The sequence below is a fragment of the Trichomonas vaginalis genome, chromosome IV (genome assembly GCF_026262505.1).
Source record: "Trichomonas vaginalis G3 chromosome IV, whole genome shotgun sequence".
Classification (NCBI taxonomy): Eukaryota; Parabasalia; order Trichomonadida; family Trichomonadidae; genus Trichomonas; species Trichomonas vaginalis.
In genome coordinates, this window is record NC_067206.1 from 23,446,052 (window position 1) to 23,464,305 (window position 18,254).

At 34.0% G+C, this 18,254-nt stretch overlaps 5 protein-coding genes across 5 annotated transcripts, besides 6 other annotated features; 3 read left to right on the top strand and 2 right to left on the bottom strand.

Annotated features, from left to right (window-relative positions):
• Positions 1 to 526: 526 nt before the first annotated feature.
• Positions 527 to 1,983, bottom strand: TVAGG3_0154220 (disulfide oxidoreductase family; the record flags this gene model as incomplete). Its single annotated transcript, XM_001330297.1, has 1 exon — positions 562 to 1,977. The coding sequence occupies one exon, from the start codon at positions 1,975 to 1,977 to the stop codon at positions 562 to 564; it is 1,416 nt and encodes a 471-aa protein (XP_001330332.1).
• A 113-nt stretch (positions 1,984 to 2,096) lies between these two features.
• Positions 2,097 to 2,798, top strand: TVAGG3_0154230 (protein of unknown function (DUF4272) family; the record flags this gene model as incomplete). Its single annotated transcript, XM_001330296.1, has 1 exon — positions 2,106 to 2,708. The coding sequence occupies one exon, from the start codon at positions 2,106 to 2,108 to the stop codon at positions 2,706 to 2,708; it is 603 nt and encodes a 200-aa protein (XP_001330331.1).
• A 769-nt stretch (positions 2,799 to 3,567) lies between these two features.
• Positions 3,568 to 3,776: a mobile genetic element.
• Positions 3,777 to 5,879: 2,103 nt separating this feature from the next.
• Positions 5,880 to 6,074, bottom strand: TVAGG3_0154250 (uncharacterized protein; the record flags this gene model as incomplete). Its single annotated transcript, XM_001295334.1, has 1 exon — positions 5,880 to 6,074. One exon carries the CDS (start codon positions 6,072 to 6,074, stop codon positions 5,880 to 5,882), a length of 195 nt encoding a protein of 64 aa, XP_001295335.1.
• A 520-nt stretch (positions 6,075 to 6,594) lies between these two features.
• Positions 6,595 to 6,897, top strand: TVAGG3_0154260 (uncharacterized protein; the record flags this gene model as incomplete). Its single annotated transcript, XM_001295333.1, has 1 exon — positions 6,595 to 6,897. The coding sequence occupies one exon, from the start codon at positions 6,595 to 6,597 to the stop codon at positions 6,895 to 6,897; it is 303 nt and encodes a 100-aa protein (XP_001295334.1).
• An 875-nt stretch (positions 6,898 to 7,772) lies between these two features.
• Positions 7,773 to 7,844: a mobile genetic element.
• Positions 7,845 to 9,548: 1,704 nt separating this feature from the next.
• Positions 9,549 to 9,578: a terminal%2Cinverted (terminal inverted repeat of MuDR-3_TvMULE3 transposon ID:TVAGG3_0154280).
• Positions 9,549 to 9,892: a mobile genetic element.
• Positions 9,882 to 9,980: a terminal%2Cinverted (terminal inverted repeat of Maverick-3 transposon ID:TVAGG3_0154290).
• Positions 9,882 to 18,254: part of a mobile genetic element that runs on past the window's edge.
• TVAGG3_0154300 (serine threonine-protein phosphatase family) lies at positions 11,477 to 11,719 on the top strand (the record flags this gene model as incomplete). The annotated part of the gene is made up of 1 exon (XM_051224776.1): positions 11,477 to 11,719. One exon carries the CDS (start codon positions 11,477 to 11,479, stop codon positions 11,717 to 11,719), a length of 243 nt encoding a protein of 80 aa, XP_051109762.1.

Consider the following 18,254-nt stretch of genomic DNA (forward strand, 5'->3'; position numbering starts at 1 on the left):
TGATACTTCGAGGAAATTATTTAACTTACATCTGAAGACTTTTTTCGTTTCATGACTATTCAAGGAGAAATTAATGGATTTGAATAGTTTGTCGTATGATTTATAAGAATTATTTTATGATATTAAGCTTATATACATCTTACAATGGATTGTTACATGCAAAGATTACTCTAGATAGTCTGAGACGATAATACTTAATGGCTCCATCTAATTTTAATCTCAATAAATATTTTGGAAGCCTCTATTTTGCTATCTGAAGAGTTAAAGAGGAAACTATCTAATATAAATTGGTGCGTATATCTCATATATATTCTATGCATTGCAAAGTTATATCCTTGGGAAAAAAATATTTTAGAACCTACAAAATTACTGCAAAAGGAGCCAAAACTCAAATTTCAACATCCATATTTAAACACTACATAGAATCATTTAGATGATTTAAACACTATATAGAGTCTCTAAATGATTAGACTTCTTATTTATATATACATCTTTTAATGAACAAATAAGGAAAAAAAAATTACAATTTTTTCATATACATAGACATTTTATTTTTAGTTTTTAAATGTGGATTGCCTTTGAAAGGACGGCTTTAGCAGCTTCCATTACAGCTTCAGAGAGTGTTGGATGTGGGTGGCATGTCTCTGCGATTGCGTCAATCTTCAGTTTGTTCTTGATAGCGATTGCACCTTCCATAATTGCTTCTCCAGCGTTTGGACCAACAATCTGCATTCCGAGGACTCTTCCGTCTTCTCCGCAGACGAACTTGACGAATCCTGTTGGATCCAAGATGGCTCTTGCTCTGGAGTTTGCGGAGTAAGGGAACATCCCAACCTTTGTTTTGATGCCTTGTTTGGCCGCTTTGTTCTGTGTGAGGCCAACTGTGGCAATTTCAGGGCTGGTGTAGATAACAGCTGGTATAACGTTCGGATCGTATGATGATTCGTGTCCTGCGAGCATTTCAACGCATGCAATTCCTTCTTCTTCGGCCTTATGCGCGAGTTGTGGTCCCGGAACAATGTCTCCGATAGCGTAAACGTTCTTTTCTGATGTCTCGAGTCTGTTGTTGACTTCGATAAGTCCGTTCTTTTGGCGTTTGAGATTTAATCTTTCAAGACCAAAGCCATCGAGATGGAGACGGCGGCCAATAGCGATCAATGCGCGCTCGGATTGTAATTTCTTGTCTCCAACAACGACTTCTACGCCGTTTTCTGTCTTTGTGCAGGAATCTACACCTTTTCCAAGGATAAAGTCCATTCCGCGGCGCTTGAGAATGTTCTGTACGTAACGACCAATCATTGGATCGACTGATGGGCCACCAATTGTTGGTGCCATGTCGACAATTGTAACTTTAGATCCTAATGAGTGGAAAACACTACCAAGTTCGAGGCCGATGATACCACCACCGACAACTGTAAGTGTCTTTGGTATTTCCTTCCAGTTAAGAACGCCTTGTGATGTAGCAATGATTTGCTCATCGACAGGGAATGTCTTGGGGAACCATTTATCGGTACCTGTAGCTAAGAGGAGATTCTTTGGATTGAAGATAACTGTCTTGCCGTCTTCGAGTTTGACAGAAACATCATTCTTTGAATTGATTGTAGCTGTACCATGAACGAGCTCGCCGCCTGCACGATCGATGAGGCCTTCGATACCAGCAGAAAGTCCTGCGAGAATTCCGTTCTTTCTGCGCTGAGCAATGGCCATATCAACTGCAGCTTCGCCTGGAAGCTTAATTCCGAAGTTCTTGAACTCATGGTTGGCTTCGTATACCTTGTGAGACATGTTTAAGAAGAACTTTGATGGGATGCAGCCTTCACGTAAGCATGTTCCGCCCATGAGTTTTTCTTTTTCAACGCAGACTGTCTTTAATCCAAGTTTGGCAGCACGAATAGCAGCGGCATAACCACCTGGGCCACCACCAATGACTAAGAGATCTGGATTTTGTGTAAATGCGCGAGAAACTGAGTTCAGCATTTAAAAATTTGAATTTTTTTCTTTGTCACAAAATCGATACAATTTTGAGAGAAATTCAAATCGTTCTGTTATTATTAAAGTAATAATATTTATCAGAGAATTTTTCCAAAAAGATAAAAAAAATTTATATGACCAGCTTTGATTTTTCTGCTGCTTGCTCAACACTTGAAATCCCGGTTCCATCAGAAATACCAAAAGTATATTCAGAGCAATCAAATACTCTCAGAAGTATTGAAGAAATCTGCAAAAGATCAACTGCCCTGTATTTAGTCGCAACGTATAGCGAAGGAGTGATCCAAAAGAACTGCCCAATTGAAGAATCACAGAAATATATCAAAAATTACATAACAAAATTTAAGGCCGCCGAATATTTCACAACAAATGAAAAAGAATATCTTGAAAATAAAACTCCTTCAGATGAACAAGTAGGTTTTCTTTGCTGGAGATGGGAATCCCTTCATTTCATTTTATGGGCATGCGGATTTATTGCAGATTTGGGTTTACCGAATACACCATGTCAGACATTTAATTGTGCAAAAGTATTCAACAGAAATAGATCAAATGAAGCATTCACAAAGTCTTCAAAGATGCTTCCATTAGAAAAAATTATCGAAATGGCAAATTTCGTAGAATACATTGGTTCTTGCGAAAAGGCTAAAGTCGATGTAGGCGTTCTTACAGAATGGAGAAAAGCTTCTAAGTGGTTACTGACAGCAGAACAATGGGAATAAATGTTTAATAATTTTTTTCTTCGAATTTCAAATTAAACTTAGCTTTCTTTTTGTCAACGTACTAAGTTTGTTTCATTGGCAATTATAAACCATCATTATTTTCCACTAAAATATTTTGGTAAGTTATATAAGATAATGTTTGGATAAAAATTTTGGAATTGAGCTTTAATATAAATATGATCATATAGACCTATAGCTATACTATAGATATATAATGTGTTTATAGATATATTGCATAGTTTTTATGTTGAGAGTTTTTTTATGATTGGATTAGTTCATTTCCATTATAGGCATGCGTATATGCAGGACAAGGTAGATGATTCTATGAATGTGTTAATGAAATATAAGTAGTATTTAAAAAAGATTGAATTTTATTAAAATTGTTTGAACAAATAAACTGTAATAGTAATATGAGTGTAAGGTATATTTATGATTGACATACGCATTATGTGTGAATTTCCGTATTTTGAAGTTCGGCATATCTTATAAAACAAAAGTTTTATAATATATGTATCGTAGTATAATTTATTGAGGGGAACTTTCGTATTTCAATAAAGAAAAGGTCTGCTTTCCAAATCTTTTGAATGGAAGTTTCAAAAAGTTTTGAGACTCCCACTCAAAAGATAAGGAAAACAGACCTTTCCTTGAAGGTCTTTCGTAGAATGAACGATAAAGTATATTATCTTTAGTTTTTGAATCTGGTCATATTTATGATTCGAAGGCCAGACTCAAAAACAAAAGATAATATACTTTTGTGTGATTGTATTTGTAAATTTGCGATTTAAATTGTTTAAAACTTGTTTTTTCAGGTAACGTCAAAATTCATCGACGTTACCTGAAAAAAAAGTTTTAAACAATGTAAATATCGAATTGCAGTAGGGCTGTACAAGATTTAAAAAAACATTGCCGGGTTACCGTAGAGGCCTAAAAAAATCGCGCCTCGGCGGCAAGCCGCCTCGGCATTAAGAATGCGCATCTAAATTTTTATATGTCCTTCTTTCTTTTATTTTTCCCTTCCCTTTCTTTTATTTTTCTTTTTTTCCCTCCTCTTGCTCTCATTTACCTTTTTTTTCCTTTTCTCATCATTTTTCAAAATTTTAAATTTTTATCAAAAATCTTGCCTATAAAAGCAGACTATGGAACCTTTTAATGCCTCTTAATCAATATTATACAGCATAAAGCATATTAAATGAAAGTAATTACGTATAAATTTATTTTATTATCTTATTTATTAATTCTTTAGCATGTATTGTTTAATATTAACTTTTCTGTACATTAAATATGATATCTCCAAAGTATGAATGCCTTGTAACGAAACGAAAACTTAATTTTATGTTGAATATTTGTCACAAACATTAGATTATTAAAATATATGTTGGATATCCCTTAGTATGAGACTTCATGACTCTTGTAGTCTAACGTGAGCTTTGATTGCAAGCTCTGTGGTTAACGAACATAAATTAATTGTAAAGTTTTCAAAATTTTTCATCGTTTCTATCAGCATCTATTTTTCCTTTAAAATAATATATTTGTATGATACAATATTTAGTAATTTTTTATTTCCCATAATTTCATTCAAAATTTCAGAAAAAATTAATTTCTATTCAATATTATTTCAGCTTCAAAACACTTCATTCTTATAGATGTTGATTCACTAAAGTGTGATACTCAATGTCTTATTTCAATGAAAATTGTTCTGCAAATTTATTTCACTTTTGACCTCACTTTTTCCGTAATTCAATTTTTTACTTTTAATATTTTAGATCTTCATAATATCATTTGAAAAATTAACCATATAAAAAAATCAAGTTAACAATTCACTTTTTCCGTAATTCAAAAATCAAAAATATAAATAATATATCTTTTTATCAAATATTATTATTATATTCTATGAAAAATGAGGTCCGGAAATTTTGCGGATTCCCGTAACTCAATTTTACGGAAAAAGTGCAGTAAACTATTCAAAATACGGAAAAATTGGTGAAAACTAATGATTTTACGGTAAAATCACGGAAAGTCCCGGAAGAATATATGTGCCTATATGAAATTATACAAAAATGAATCAAACGCATTTTAAAAGATTGTTCTTGTATTATAAATGCTATTCGCAGATTTATTAGTTGAAGAAAATTACCAAATTTTTGCCGATTTACAAAAAATGATTTACAAAGCATATTTTTATAAGGCTTTAAAAATCTTTAAAATGTGACCGGTGACGGAAATCCATGGTAACCAACCGCGGTTCCCGTTTGGAATGCCATAAATTGCAGCCACATATAAATATGTGGCTGCCATTGTTTTAAGTTTTGGCGCATTTCTGAGGAGGTTGAAATGTGGCCGCCTATCTAATAGAGATAGGCGGCCACTGTAATATAATTTTATGTTTAACGGCCATATTTGAGTTTGTTCATAAACTCAAATATGGCCGGGAGTGGGTTGATGATGAAAATAGAAGACCCATTTCATTTTAAGTTTAAAAAAGCGACTTTTTGAAAATTTGGAAGTGCAAGTTTACGAAAAGATTTTAATTCAAATTCAAGAAAAAAAATGCGAAGAACCAGTATGAACATTGACATTCGATGAATTAACGTTACAAATATATTGCTTATTGTCGTGAGCAATGCTACTGACAACAAGAATACCTGGATTAAGGGGTACCTCTTTGAAGGATATTGATGAAAGTTATGAAATCAATATGATTGAATTTTCTTAAATATACAATATAATTTTTTATTACTTTTGAAACAAACCGTGATATAATTGGGAGTCATTCTTTTTTATAAAAAATAAATTTGATAATGATAGGTCCATAGTAAAATTTCAATAAAATTTTTAAAATTAATTCATTCGATTTAAAATTATTTATTTATGTTTTCTCTTTCAAATTTTACAGATTTTAATTAAAAGATTTTTTGAATTCTATTTAATATAAAGATGTTCCAATTTATATTTTTTGATAATCCTATATCTCTCGAACCATTTTAATTAAAAAATTATTTTTTAATGAGGAAAATATACAAGGATAGGTTGTCAAGTAATGGTAATTTTTTCATTGTTAAATTTATTTGGTCGTCAAATATTCTTTGTCACTTTTCATATCAGTTCACTTTCATCATTTCGTCTTATGATAGAACTTATTTCAAGACTTAACACAAGAGGGAGAAGAAGACTTCACACAGGAACATATCCAAGTCCTCCCACGGGCTCTCCAAGTTCAGTTAAGCGGAGAGCCTTTTTCGAAGATGTCAGGAGGAAGGTGAAGTTCTGGAGTCCCCTTCCTCCACCTCCACCTTGTCCAACGACCTCGAGGTGGAGGACTTTCACTATGGCCCTCTCCTCGAGCGAGGAGAGGAGGAGGGACCCCATCCTCAATGCAGAGGGTTAGGACCACAAAGTACACTTGACAATGAGGACAACACTTAGGATGAATTGTTCCAAAGCTTTGAGTCTCCTCCGGAGGAACAGAAGGAATGCCCAAGGAGACTCAAAGCAAGAAGAGCAAGCGATGGAAGTGTTCCTCCGATGGGACACTATGCATCCAGAACACTTCCTCCACCTCCTCTTCAAAAGAATAGAGTACCCATTATGGTACTTTCTTCAAGCTCCAGTGAGGAGGAGGATAACACGGTCCGAGCATATTGCCTCGATGTGGACTATTCGCCAGGCGTCGAGCTTTGGCTAAATATTTGATATTGATAATCATAACTTTAATCTTTATAGATTAGATTAAAGATATGCGTTTGGTTCACAAGATTTTGAGGAATTTTGCCTGGACGTGTACTATTCGCCAGTCGTCAAGCCCTTGTTCAGACAGGCTTCGCATTTTGAACAAGTGGTACTCAGTGCGACGAACTTGGCGGACTACTACATCCAACGTGTCCCAAACATGGCTACTGTTCTTAGGCGTCAAGCCTTGGACCAGTTCATCTTGCTTTTCCCAGAGGACCAGCGCACGGAAATGAATAGGAAAGCGACAAACTTTGAACCATACTCGCTTTCCTATGACCCAAACGAACTCAGCAGAGAGTTCGGAAGCCATGCATGGCAATGTACCCTGACAATCAAAAGAGACAAGAAGAAGGTCAGTGGTCCTTTTCCGATCGAGCGCAAAGGAAGGGTTGCTATTGTCCGCGTCATTGCCATGGTTGCTCCTCAGCGAGTTACAGAGGGTAAGCAATGCCCTCTTTAACGCATGTGCGAAGAAGGACGGCAACCAACCATGGCTAAGTTCACCCACAGCGGACCACAACTCTTCCGGGATCTGGAGTTCAGAATTCAATACGGCGAGCGCATCTGGTTCCGTGGAGATTTGGGAAGCTGCCGTAAACTCTGGCTCGCTGGAAAATACGAATAATTTTATCCATATCTTTTCCTTGTGATAGGACTAAACATTTTAATTTATACAAACATTTTTTAAATAAATTAAAATGGACTATTACAAGCCACCTTTCTTATATACAGGTTTAAGGGATTGACACTTTACAATGTAAAGTGTCAAATTTTAAAAATAATTTTCAGCAAGATATGAATTATTTAGAGTAAAGGAAAAGGAATTTGATTGGATAACAGATCCATCTTCCGATTCTTAGCCAAAATGGCTAAAAATTGGGTGCAATTATTGATTTTGGCTAAGAACTATGGTCTGCGAGGTACAGACTATAGTTCTCTATATGGCGCCGAAAATTTTTGGTGAAATGCGACGACATTTCACCAAAAATTTTTCGGCGCCTTAGGATGAATTGGAGGGTGTGAGATACTATTATGTTTTATAGTACTATCAGTAATAAAGGTGCCAAATCCGGGCAGTGGAAATGATTTTCCCGAGTTGGCCCTCCTCAATACAATTGAAATTTTATTTATAAGAATTGAGTTATATTTCCTGAACAGTTGTATTATAATATTTTTATTGTATAATGTAAATTATTTCCCGTGAAATCAATGGCCATCAAGTAAAAATAAGAAAGTTATAATTGTAAAAATGAACCAGTAAAAATTTTGTGAATATAGATACAAAACTGTATATTTAATTTGAAATGTTTCAGTTCTTTGTAGGCTCACATTTATTCGAGAAAGTTCGAAAGCTTGGTCGCAATTGGAACTGATTGCAACCGAGTTTTCGAACTTTCTAGTAGGAATCCTCAAAATCACAAAAAAATGATATAAAAATGACACAAAAAAGATATTATATTAATTTATTTAAGATATATAATGTATTTATATAATATAAAATTGAAATTTAGTGTAAAATCAATTTCAGGCTATTAGACACTGGTATATAATTAGTACCGCATAGCTTAGAATTCCACTTATTAGACTTCCAAACTTGAATTTAATATCAAGATATTATAAAAAAATGAATTTTAGCAGAATATTTCATTAAATGATAAATGAAATATATTAATGATAAAAAAATTATTTTGACGCCAAAATTTCATTTTGTAAAGAACCATTTCGGTATGAGATACAATTTATTATCGTTTATAAACTTTAAAATACCACTTCCCGTTAAAACCCCCTGCGTCCAGACAATCAAAGAAAATATTAAATGCCTTGGAATTTTCTGATTGGCCTATATATAAACCCATGGGATAGCCAGTATTGTGTACAAAAATATGGGTACAAGTGAGAATGTAATTTTGTCGTAAGATGAAGTCGTGGAAGTGAAATGATGTTGAAATTTATTATATCAGTTACGAAAAGGTTTTTAATCATAAATATATTCATTGTATCAGAATCTAAAATCTTAAACAATTCATCAGAAATTTTGATTGAAAGAGTTGATTTACACAAAGAAATGTCAATTTGCAAGAACTTAGAAGTTTTATTTTGTTTAAATCCATGTATTTTAGAAGCCATCTTTTTATTCACCTTTATAGTGAAGTTAGGCTTTTGAGTTTCTGGATTCAATATGTATATTATATGTATATTAAATATGAGAAATATAAATAATTAATAATTTATACAAATTCAATACAAACACTTTTTAAATGGAATTTAAAAAGCGTTTGTATTGAATGTACAAATCCAAATTTATATTTATTGAGTCCGAAAAAATTTGAGATGCTCTCAAATCACTCAATAAAAATAAATTTTTTATTTTAAAATAAGTTATTTTTTAAATTAATTGATTTTTTCCAATAATAGTTTTAAAGTTGAGTGAACAATGTTTGGATCGAGCTTGCCTTGTTCTAAACCCTCTTTGATTGTCGAAACTATTTTAAGAGACTCAAGCTTTTTCATTTGTGTGGTTTCTTCTAAGTTCCTAACAGCTTTTTTGAGAATTTTTATTGGTCTTTTATCATCTACTTGGGAGATTTGAAGCTTAATTAACAATGCTGGGATAACCCAAGTATATACTTCAATAATTAAATCATCTAATCTGTGATTTCTTCGTTCAGCGAAGAAGTGATGTTTGATAAAAATTATTGATATAAATCTAACTTTAGGGAGGAAATTGTTTCAAAAATTTCTGGGCATAACTTATGATTTAAAGAAAGTTTCCCAGCTATCTAATAGAAACTGAAGGCTATGGGGCACCAATATATAATCAGTGCCTCATAGCCTTCAGTTTCCAGCCAAAAGTAAGGAAACTTGGGTGAAATGGAAAATGATTTCATCGAAATTTTCTTATTTATATGAGCGAATTGTTTCCTATTAAAAATATTTATTAAAAAATAGAAATTATTAAAATATTAATATTTATTCTTAAATATTACTTATTCGTCTTGTTTCTTTGCAATTGCATTTTGGATAAAGTTTTCAATTGTTTGCAACTTTGGTAAAATGGTTGTTGCTTCAATGACTCCCATACTCAATACTTCATCAATGAAATGCAAAAGTGGCAAACCCAAATTTTAGCTAAAAGTGACAGGGGAAAAAACGTTTAGTATTAAAAAAAGACCGATGAGAGCTTCGTTCGAAATATAGAGGGAACTGAGAATGCGCAACCATTCTCAGGGAATATTGGATGCTATTCCCGTTCCATCTGTATGGAAAATTGAGGTTTTCAAAGGGGGTTAAAATAATATCAAATTTATACTAATTTACTTCAAAATACAAAAGTATTTGACAGCTAAAATTAGTTACTTTAGCAAGCCTATTAATACCCTTTTACGATTATTGCTACTTTTTCGAAATAAAATAAATTTATTATCAAAAACCTTTTTTCTTAGTAAAAATAAAAAAAAAAAAAAAAAAGGGAAGTGGGGCTTCCAGGCACTTCGTGCCTTCTAGCCCTGATGTTGATGTTTAGTATAAATGAAGTTTTTATTCGGAGGACTCTTCTTCTTCCTCCATTGCTTCTGGGAAGAAGCCTTCTTCTGGGTCGAAAACATTATATAATGTGTCGCTTTTCACAAATTATATATGTTTTCATGTTTTGTCACTTTTCTGTCACTTTTCAGGGAAAAACATTTTTATTATTATATATAAATGAATTTTACAAAACCACCGTTACCGTTCTTTGGAAATAAGAGTAGATGTAAAGATATTATATTGAGAGAACTTAAGAAACTACCGAATGGTCTAACATTTGTAGATTTGTTCGGTGGAAGTTTCTATATATCCCATTTGTGCCATATAATATTTCCAGACTCAAAGATTATATGCAATGACTTCGACAACTATATGGACCGTCTCAAACATATTCCAGACACAAACAAAATATTGAAAGAGTTAAAAGAAAAGATACCTATAGGTAAGATGGAACGTATACCATTAGATAAGAAAAATATTGTGAGAGAGGTTTTGAAAAAAGCAGAATATATAGACTGGGATAGTATATCTGCTAGACTATTATATAGTGGTTCTATAAGAGTTCATGACATTGAAACACTTATGTCAAAAGTTTTATATCTTAACTATACAAATGTTTTCAAAGAGGACATAGAAAAATATATTGAGGGTATAGAGTTTGTGAGATGTCATTGGACAGAGTTGTATGAAAAATATAAAGACAAGGAAAATGTTTTCTTTATAGTGGACCCACCGTTCTATAACACATGGGATTTTCAATACCAAGTAGACTGGACTTTGAGAGACTCTTTAGAAACTTTAGACGTTTTACATAACCATCCATGCTTTTACTTTACATCCGATAAAAGTGGTTTGGAAACCGTTATGAGATGGTTAGAGGACATACATGACTATGAGTTTATATATGACAAGATAGAATATGAGAGAGGTCCTATAAACTGGAGAAAGTGTCATAACAAAGAATTTTATTAGTAAGTAAATGTGGTTTGAAATCGGACTACTTGTTTTAGGTTTTTTCCATTGTGTCATTTATTTATTTGACGTGGCAGAAAAGTACAGAGAATATGAAGATGAACCAATGCCTGCAAATGTTCAGCATATGTACTCGTAAGAGATATTTTTATCTAATATTAAATGGACGCACAGAACTTAGCGAATGCACAGCAACCTGGACAACCAAACCCAGAGAATATTCCAAATGAAGTTAGAATACAAACTGCAATGGCAAACTATGGTCAAGTGCCAACAGATGTACAAATGCAAACTGCCATGTCAAATGACGCTGCGTTAGGTTTGCCACCATGGTATGCAAATATGAGATGGAAAGAGTTTTATACAAACCCTGAAGTGGGATATAAACAACTTTATGCAGATGACGCAAACACAGGAGTTGACCCAGAATATGTTTTCTACCAGAGGAGAAACAGAATGTATGAGCTCCAGTTAAAGAATGCTATGGAACTCAACAGGAAACGTAAGAGACTAGGCGGACATTAGATTTTTACATATAGTAAATGGGTTTCTTCAGTAAGATAGGAAACTTCTTTCGAAATGTTGGAAGAGGTATATGGAATGGAATAAAAACCGTAGGAAGAGGAATTTGGAACGGTGTCAAAAATATTGGTAAAAGAGTAGGTCAGTTTGTTGGTATTATACCTAAAGACCCTGAACCAGAAGAACAAGCTCCTGTTATACAACAGCCTGAACCTGCACCACAGTCTAGTTGGCAACCAAATCCAACACCTCAACCGTATTAAAAAATTATATTTTTACCGTTCGATAGTAGTTGTATATGAAACTAAGTTCTAAGTAAAACGCATGGTATAATGGAATTATTCTTTTTCTTCCATCTGTAGTAAAACCATACTTGAAAGTCTGAAATACTTCCACTTGGTGGTTCGTATAACTTTGTAGGTTTTTCGTAAAAGTCATTTGCCAAGCATAAGAAAGAGTTTTGGGCGCCAGAAAATGAAGCATGAACAATAATAGCATCTTGGTCGAAAACATTTTCATATGTTCCATTAGGGTTTCGACTTCATAAAAGTCTGGGTGTACTGGATATGCTGCAGGCTGATTTAACATCCTCAAAAATCTATACCATGCCAAGTTGTTATATTTTGTAGAAATATAAACGTTTTCTCCAAGGTCTTCTATTCTATTGATTTTAACAGTTGCATTTTTCCTGTCATAAATAATATCGAGATGGTACTCTCCTTCGTCAATGTTATACTGTTTTGCATATTCGAGATAAGATTATCGTTTATTTTTTCTTGAAAAGCTTGAAGAGTTGTTTCTAAGTTTACAAGCAAACTAACTTGTAAAAGTTTCCCTGTTCAAATTTCTCATACATACGTTTTTCTTTGTTATAGTATCGAACTTCAAAACCGACCGTAAATGGGAAACCATGTATGGCTTCTGAAATGAACTTCATCTCACGAAAGCCAATAGCTTTTGTGACAGATGGGTCTCTTAGCCATCTTAATGGGTAGTCAAAACGATAGCCTTCATGCTTTGCGGTCTCCTGTCTCAAACTTTTGACCGACATTAGTAAAAAGTTCATCTAATGTTTTAGTTGTAGCAACTCTTGAATTTTCTTTTTCTATTGGAAGCATATTTTATCTAGAATAAAAATGTCAAATGAAACAGCGTCTATGAGAGAAATACAACACAACCGACAACTCATTGTGCAAGCTCTAAATAAGAACACACAAACTTTTCAAACTATTCTAAAGATATCTGAGTCATTGAAAGAAGGAAACTTAAAACTGACATTAAACCAATGACAGATGAGTTTCTGTTTCAAGACAATAAGAACCATACTGTCTGTATAAATCCAACAAAAGGAACTTTAAACGAGAAACCTATAAATGAACTTCTTTTGAAAGCAGATGTTGACAACAAAGCTGACAAAGAATATGTAGACGATGCAATAGCAAAAGAAGAAGAAAGAGCTAACAATGCTTATGCAACAAAGAACATACTCATCCTGAACTAGCAGACAAAACATATGTTGACAATAAAATGTCAAGTGAAGTGACAAGAGCTGAAAACGAATATTCTAAAAAGACTCATATACATACCTTGCAAATATTACAACTTACAAGAACCTTAAACAGGAAAAGTGACGTTGGACATACACAATACATCTTCTGAAATAACAGACTTAAACGTTAGCCTTGAAAAGAAGGCAGATAAGGAATATGTTAACGAAATATACCAAAGTTTGATAGGACACACGAAAATATTGAAACTATTGTTGGTGACTTTTCTATCTATGAAGAAAACAAATATTTTAGATGGGAGTTTGTACACTCCTTAAAAAATGGTACACGGTGTAAACTCATTCCGAAAAATAACAATGAAATGTATGTAGGCTATATAAAGAATGATGGTACACAAGTTAAAGTTCCATTAGACAACAACTGCTACTTAAACTTATATGGAGACGAACAAAAGAAATATTTCCGAGTTTATGAAATGGCAGATATGACATTGCCTGACCAGCTCCAGCACCATATTATTATGACTATGGTGTTGACGCACGTGTAGACCCAAAAAAGCAAACATTATATTTAGAATATTATAGATATAAAAGATATAATGCAATAGAAAAAACGAGAATAGTATATTATTATATAGATGACAAAAATAAATATTATAGTCAAGATTTACCTACCCTGAAACATAAGATTATATTATAAATATTCTGACACAAACCAGAAGAAACCTGAAATAGTTGCGCTATATTTTAAGTTCAAAAGAGACAATCTTATAGATCTCATATGTTTGATTTAATGAACCCGGTTGGCTCATTATAGTTTCAATGAACTCTACCAGACCAGAAGTAATGTTTGGTGTTGGTTATGGGAACAAATAGTCGACAGGTTTTTGTATTGTGCAAACTCTTCAAAGAAACAGGTGGAAGTAAAACGATTTCAGGTGAAATTTACCTGCACACAGTCACTACATAGATTTAAGTACATCTCAAGCAGGTTGGCATAAGCATAAATTTTGGGATTGGTCAGCAATGAAAAAAGGTAAAGGATATGATGTTAAAGACGACGTTCAGTTTGCTATAAATTGTTTCTGGGGTGACACTCAGGGAGATGGAAACCATACACATCGCGTTTCAGGGTATACGCAAACAACGGGACAAAGTAAAGATACATGCCACCTACATGACAGTTTACGCATGGTATAGAATTGCTTAGTCGTCATTTTCAACTTCTTTAGCATATTCGTCAGGAGTTGTCTTATATTTGTTAGGAACTGTCTTTGAAAGTATACCACCTTGAACCTTTGACAAGTTTGAAACGAGGTCTGACAATAGTAGTTTTATCTTCTGCTTGCAGTGTGTACATTTTGCCATGTTTGCCTAAAACTTCATAATATTCTCTTGTATACTTTCTTCTATTTTTACGACACGATGTGATACCGTCGAGTTCCCATTGTTGTCATAGTCAATAGTATTTTCATATGGGTCGCGTTTAGGTATTTCTATTTTTACTTTGTCGCCTTTCTTAAGTTTGAAGCCCGGCATTCTTTCTTGTTTGTCTCTTTTGACTAAATTATAAATATATAGTCTTTCTCTAAGTCAGGGTTGTTTTTCATTTCTTCGGGGGAGTGGTTCCCCAAACCTTTTTGTTTACGGCTATTGTAAATATTTAAAACTTGTCTCATTCTTTGCCATGGAGAAGTGTCTATATTTGTCGTCATATGACATTTCATTTGCTTCACCACCTTGTGGTTGGTTTAAGTTCTCTTAACATTTTTATACAACCGTCAATGACACCAGAGCAGAATGGTTTTTGGTCGACAATGAATATTGTTTACATTTTTGAAACGCAGATAGTTTTTACATCATCTGATTTGAAAGAACTTTCACATCAGATGTCAGTTTTGTTGATGGTATTTGTCAACGAATATTGTAAGCTGCTAAGATATCTAAAATATTTTTGGACTGTAATGGTATGGCTTCACAGTATCTTGTGTTTTGACCGACAAATATTAGCCAGTATGGTGGTCCATCTTCTCATATACCTCGAGAATGTTTTCCAAGATATCATAAACCAGCATTTGGTGTTGAACTAAAGATTTTTATCATGAGTGCTTTTTTTGTTGCCTTAGAAACATAGGGGTCCTTGTTTGGATTCGTCATTTTTTAACCCATAAGAAATGGGTTTATTTGGCGCATTAGCAGGAGTTGCATCCAGATTTTGCCCGCAGTGGGAACAATAGCCAGAGGTGTATTTGGAGTTGGAGGAAGATTTTGAGTACATTTAGGTATACTTAAAGAGAAAGCACAACCTATTATACAAACTGTACAGAAAGGTTGGGATGTAGCACGAGATGCAGCAATCTTATTCCAAATCCTGAAAAGAGGAAAAGTTCAAGGATGGATGACAATGTAGGAAGACAAGCAGGAAACTATTATAACAAAGCAAATGAACTACTATACCAAGCAGGACACTATATGGACCAAGGTGAAAGATTCTTTAACAGAGGATATAACCATGCACAACAGTGGGTAAACAATAACCAACCGCAACACCTCAAACTTGGGAATGTAAAGTTTTTACTGAGATGAAGATGAACAATACAGCATTGAGACAAATGGGTTCATGATGGATTTGTCGACTTCCAGCAGTTACACAACGTGTTTGTCAAGTTCTTCCTATACCTCAGGAAGTTTTAGACCGACTTAAAAAACCTAAACAACCAGTTGAAAACAAACCAAACTAAATTTTTTACTGAGATGAAATGACCGAAGAAGTTGACGAGTAGATTTGACACCACAAACAAAAAGTCAGAACCATTGTCAAAACCTGTCAAAGAACTTACCAGATGAAGAGAAAAATTCAATAATAGAAAGTGCCAGGTCTGAAATACAAACCCTAACTATAAAGTCACTTTTCATAGAAAGGAACGGCTAGTATCTCAAAAAGAAACAGACTCTCACAAATAAATATTGAAGTCTGAAGGAGCTTTCGAGACACAGATGGAAAAGTTTACTTCACACTGACCAACAGTTCATTATAGACTCATCATCATGACTTAGAGTCGAAATATTCTAAACTTTACAACAAACACAAAAAGTTGAAAGGAAAACCAAAACAAATGGCATATGACTATTTATGACAGATGTTGACACACACAACTGTCCTGCAGTGAAGTAAGTCAGAGAACCGAAAAGTGACGGAAAACCGATAGAGAGAAAAAAAAAACTGAAAGATAACCAAAACCAAAGTTAGTTTCCAAACTAAACCAGTCAACCTTCATTAGCTGGTAATGGGGGTTGGCGTCAAAGACTTATGCACAGCAGGCGTTTAGTTTAAGTAAAGAAAAAATATTTTTTATTTTTATAAAAATGCCCCATATAGAATGGATAGAAGTCTGCTAGAATAAGCAGAGTTACAAAAATATGGTGGAGAGTTTCGAGAAGTTTAAATATAAGAAAGGAAGACCATAAAGATATATGACAAACTGGCTGGTCTCGCTACACGAAATGGATTTGGAAACCAGCACGTGCAAATTATCCAAACAGACTAGGAGATTAGAAAAGAAGAAGTCTTATGAACATGCCTTTCGATGTTAGTGAACCTCAAGTTGAAGGACACGACGGCTTTGCCAGATTCTATCTGAAACATGACGAACATTGCATCCTTTGAGAAGGAAAAAAGGTAGTGCAGAGGATGGTCATCTCCCATGGAAAGAACAATATAGCATATGATAAGTACCGTGAAGTTAGAAGTCAAATTACATCTGGTCGAACCCTTTACAGTAAACTTTGACGAAGAAAGAAACAAAGAAGCTTCATGGAGTACTTGCTCTGCAATTCAAGATGGAAAAAGAAAGGATACATCTCAGATTGACCATAACAGATTTGGATGGTCACATTTACTATGCACATGGCAATGTCACAAACAGCTGCAAGCTTCTTTGACGTTTCAAGACTACAAGAGAGAAAAATGGTGACTGCCGACTCAGATTTTGAATGCAATTGAGGAATTGCAAGTGTCAAGTTCGAATGGTACCAAACCTAACCCTCAAGCAGTCAGACAACATGCTGGATACTTCCTTCATAATAATCTGACATTGACTTGCAAGGTAGGAATTTACAAATCTCAATTGAAAAATTGTCAAAGACCTTAGTTGTATTCTTACATGTCTCAGGAACTCTGGTCTTGTTACAGATGAGAAGATCAATATCTTGAGTCATGTGTGAAGACAAGGTACATTCTCAAGGTCAATTGCAAAAATTGCAACGCGTGGCAAATTTATCCGAGTCAGCATACACTATACAGCTAAAGGTTCTTCACATGACGACTATGTTGTTGAGTTCAATTTACCATGGTTGAAGATTGTAAATTGTCCACAACACTTCAATGTTGAACGAAAGTCTTAACAAACCCATTGTTCGAAAAGGCAAGTGCAACAATTGTCAGAGCTGTAAAACATTCTTTCGAGAAAGGTTTGTTGGAACCAATTCCAGATGACAAGCTGACAGAAACTTTTTGTACCAAAAGACGAAACAAACTTTCATTGTTAGCAAGACCAAAAGTTGTCCAGACAAAGTTCTAGTACAAAAGAAGTACAACAATTCCACAAGGAGTTGGAATGTTCGGAATACCAAACCTGAAAACAGAAGAACTCCAATGAGGTTGCAAGAACTTCAAGATGCTAAAAATAAACTTCCATTGAGACATCCAATTGACGTCAAATTGTATGAGAGGCATCATGAGTAGGTCAAGAAGGTTTTATATGAAACAGTTAGCTTCGAGATTCTAATGAGAGATAAAGGGAGAATGTTTCTTAGAAAGATAAGACGACTCACTTGAATTTCCCACAAACTGACCATATTGTTGGCGAAAGATTCGACTCCAGATGAAGATATACTATGCGAACCTAAGCTGCATCATGGGTTTTGTCCCAATATATTCGACTAGAATATCAAGAAGAAGATGGTTGAGTTCGCGAAGGAACTATACATTGGAAAAGTCATACACACGTAAATTAAGAAAGTCTTCACACATAACTTCGCAATGACAACTCAATTGCATATGACAATTCGACTGGGGATATTCCATTAAGAAACTCAAGAGTGAAGATAAACATTATGAGAGATTCGATCAACTTTGGTGACGAAGTTTTCTACTTTTGTTTGGAAGTAACGCAAATTCACTCAAGGTCAAGAGTGGCTAGTAACCACATTAAAACCTATTGTCGAACATTGGTCTTACCATCAGTTTCGCAAAAGCAGTCCTTGCACAACTACAACAAATTCTCTCCGAA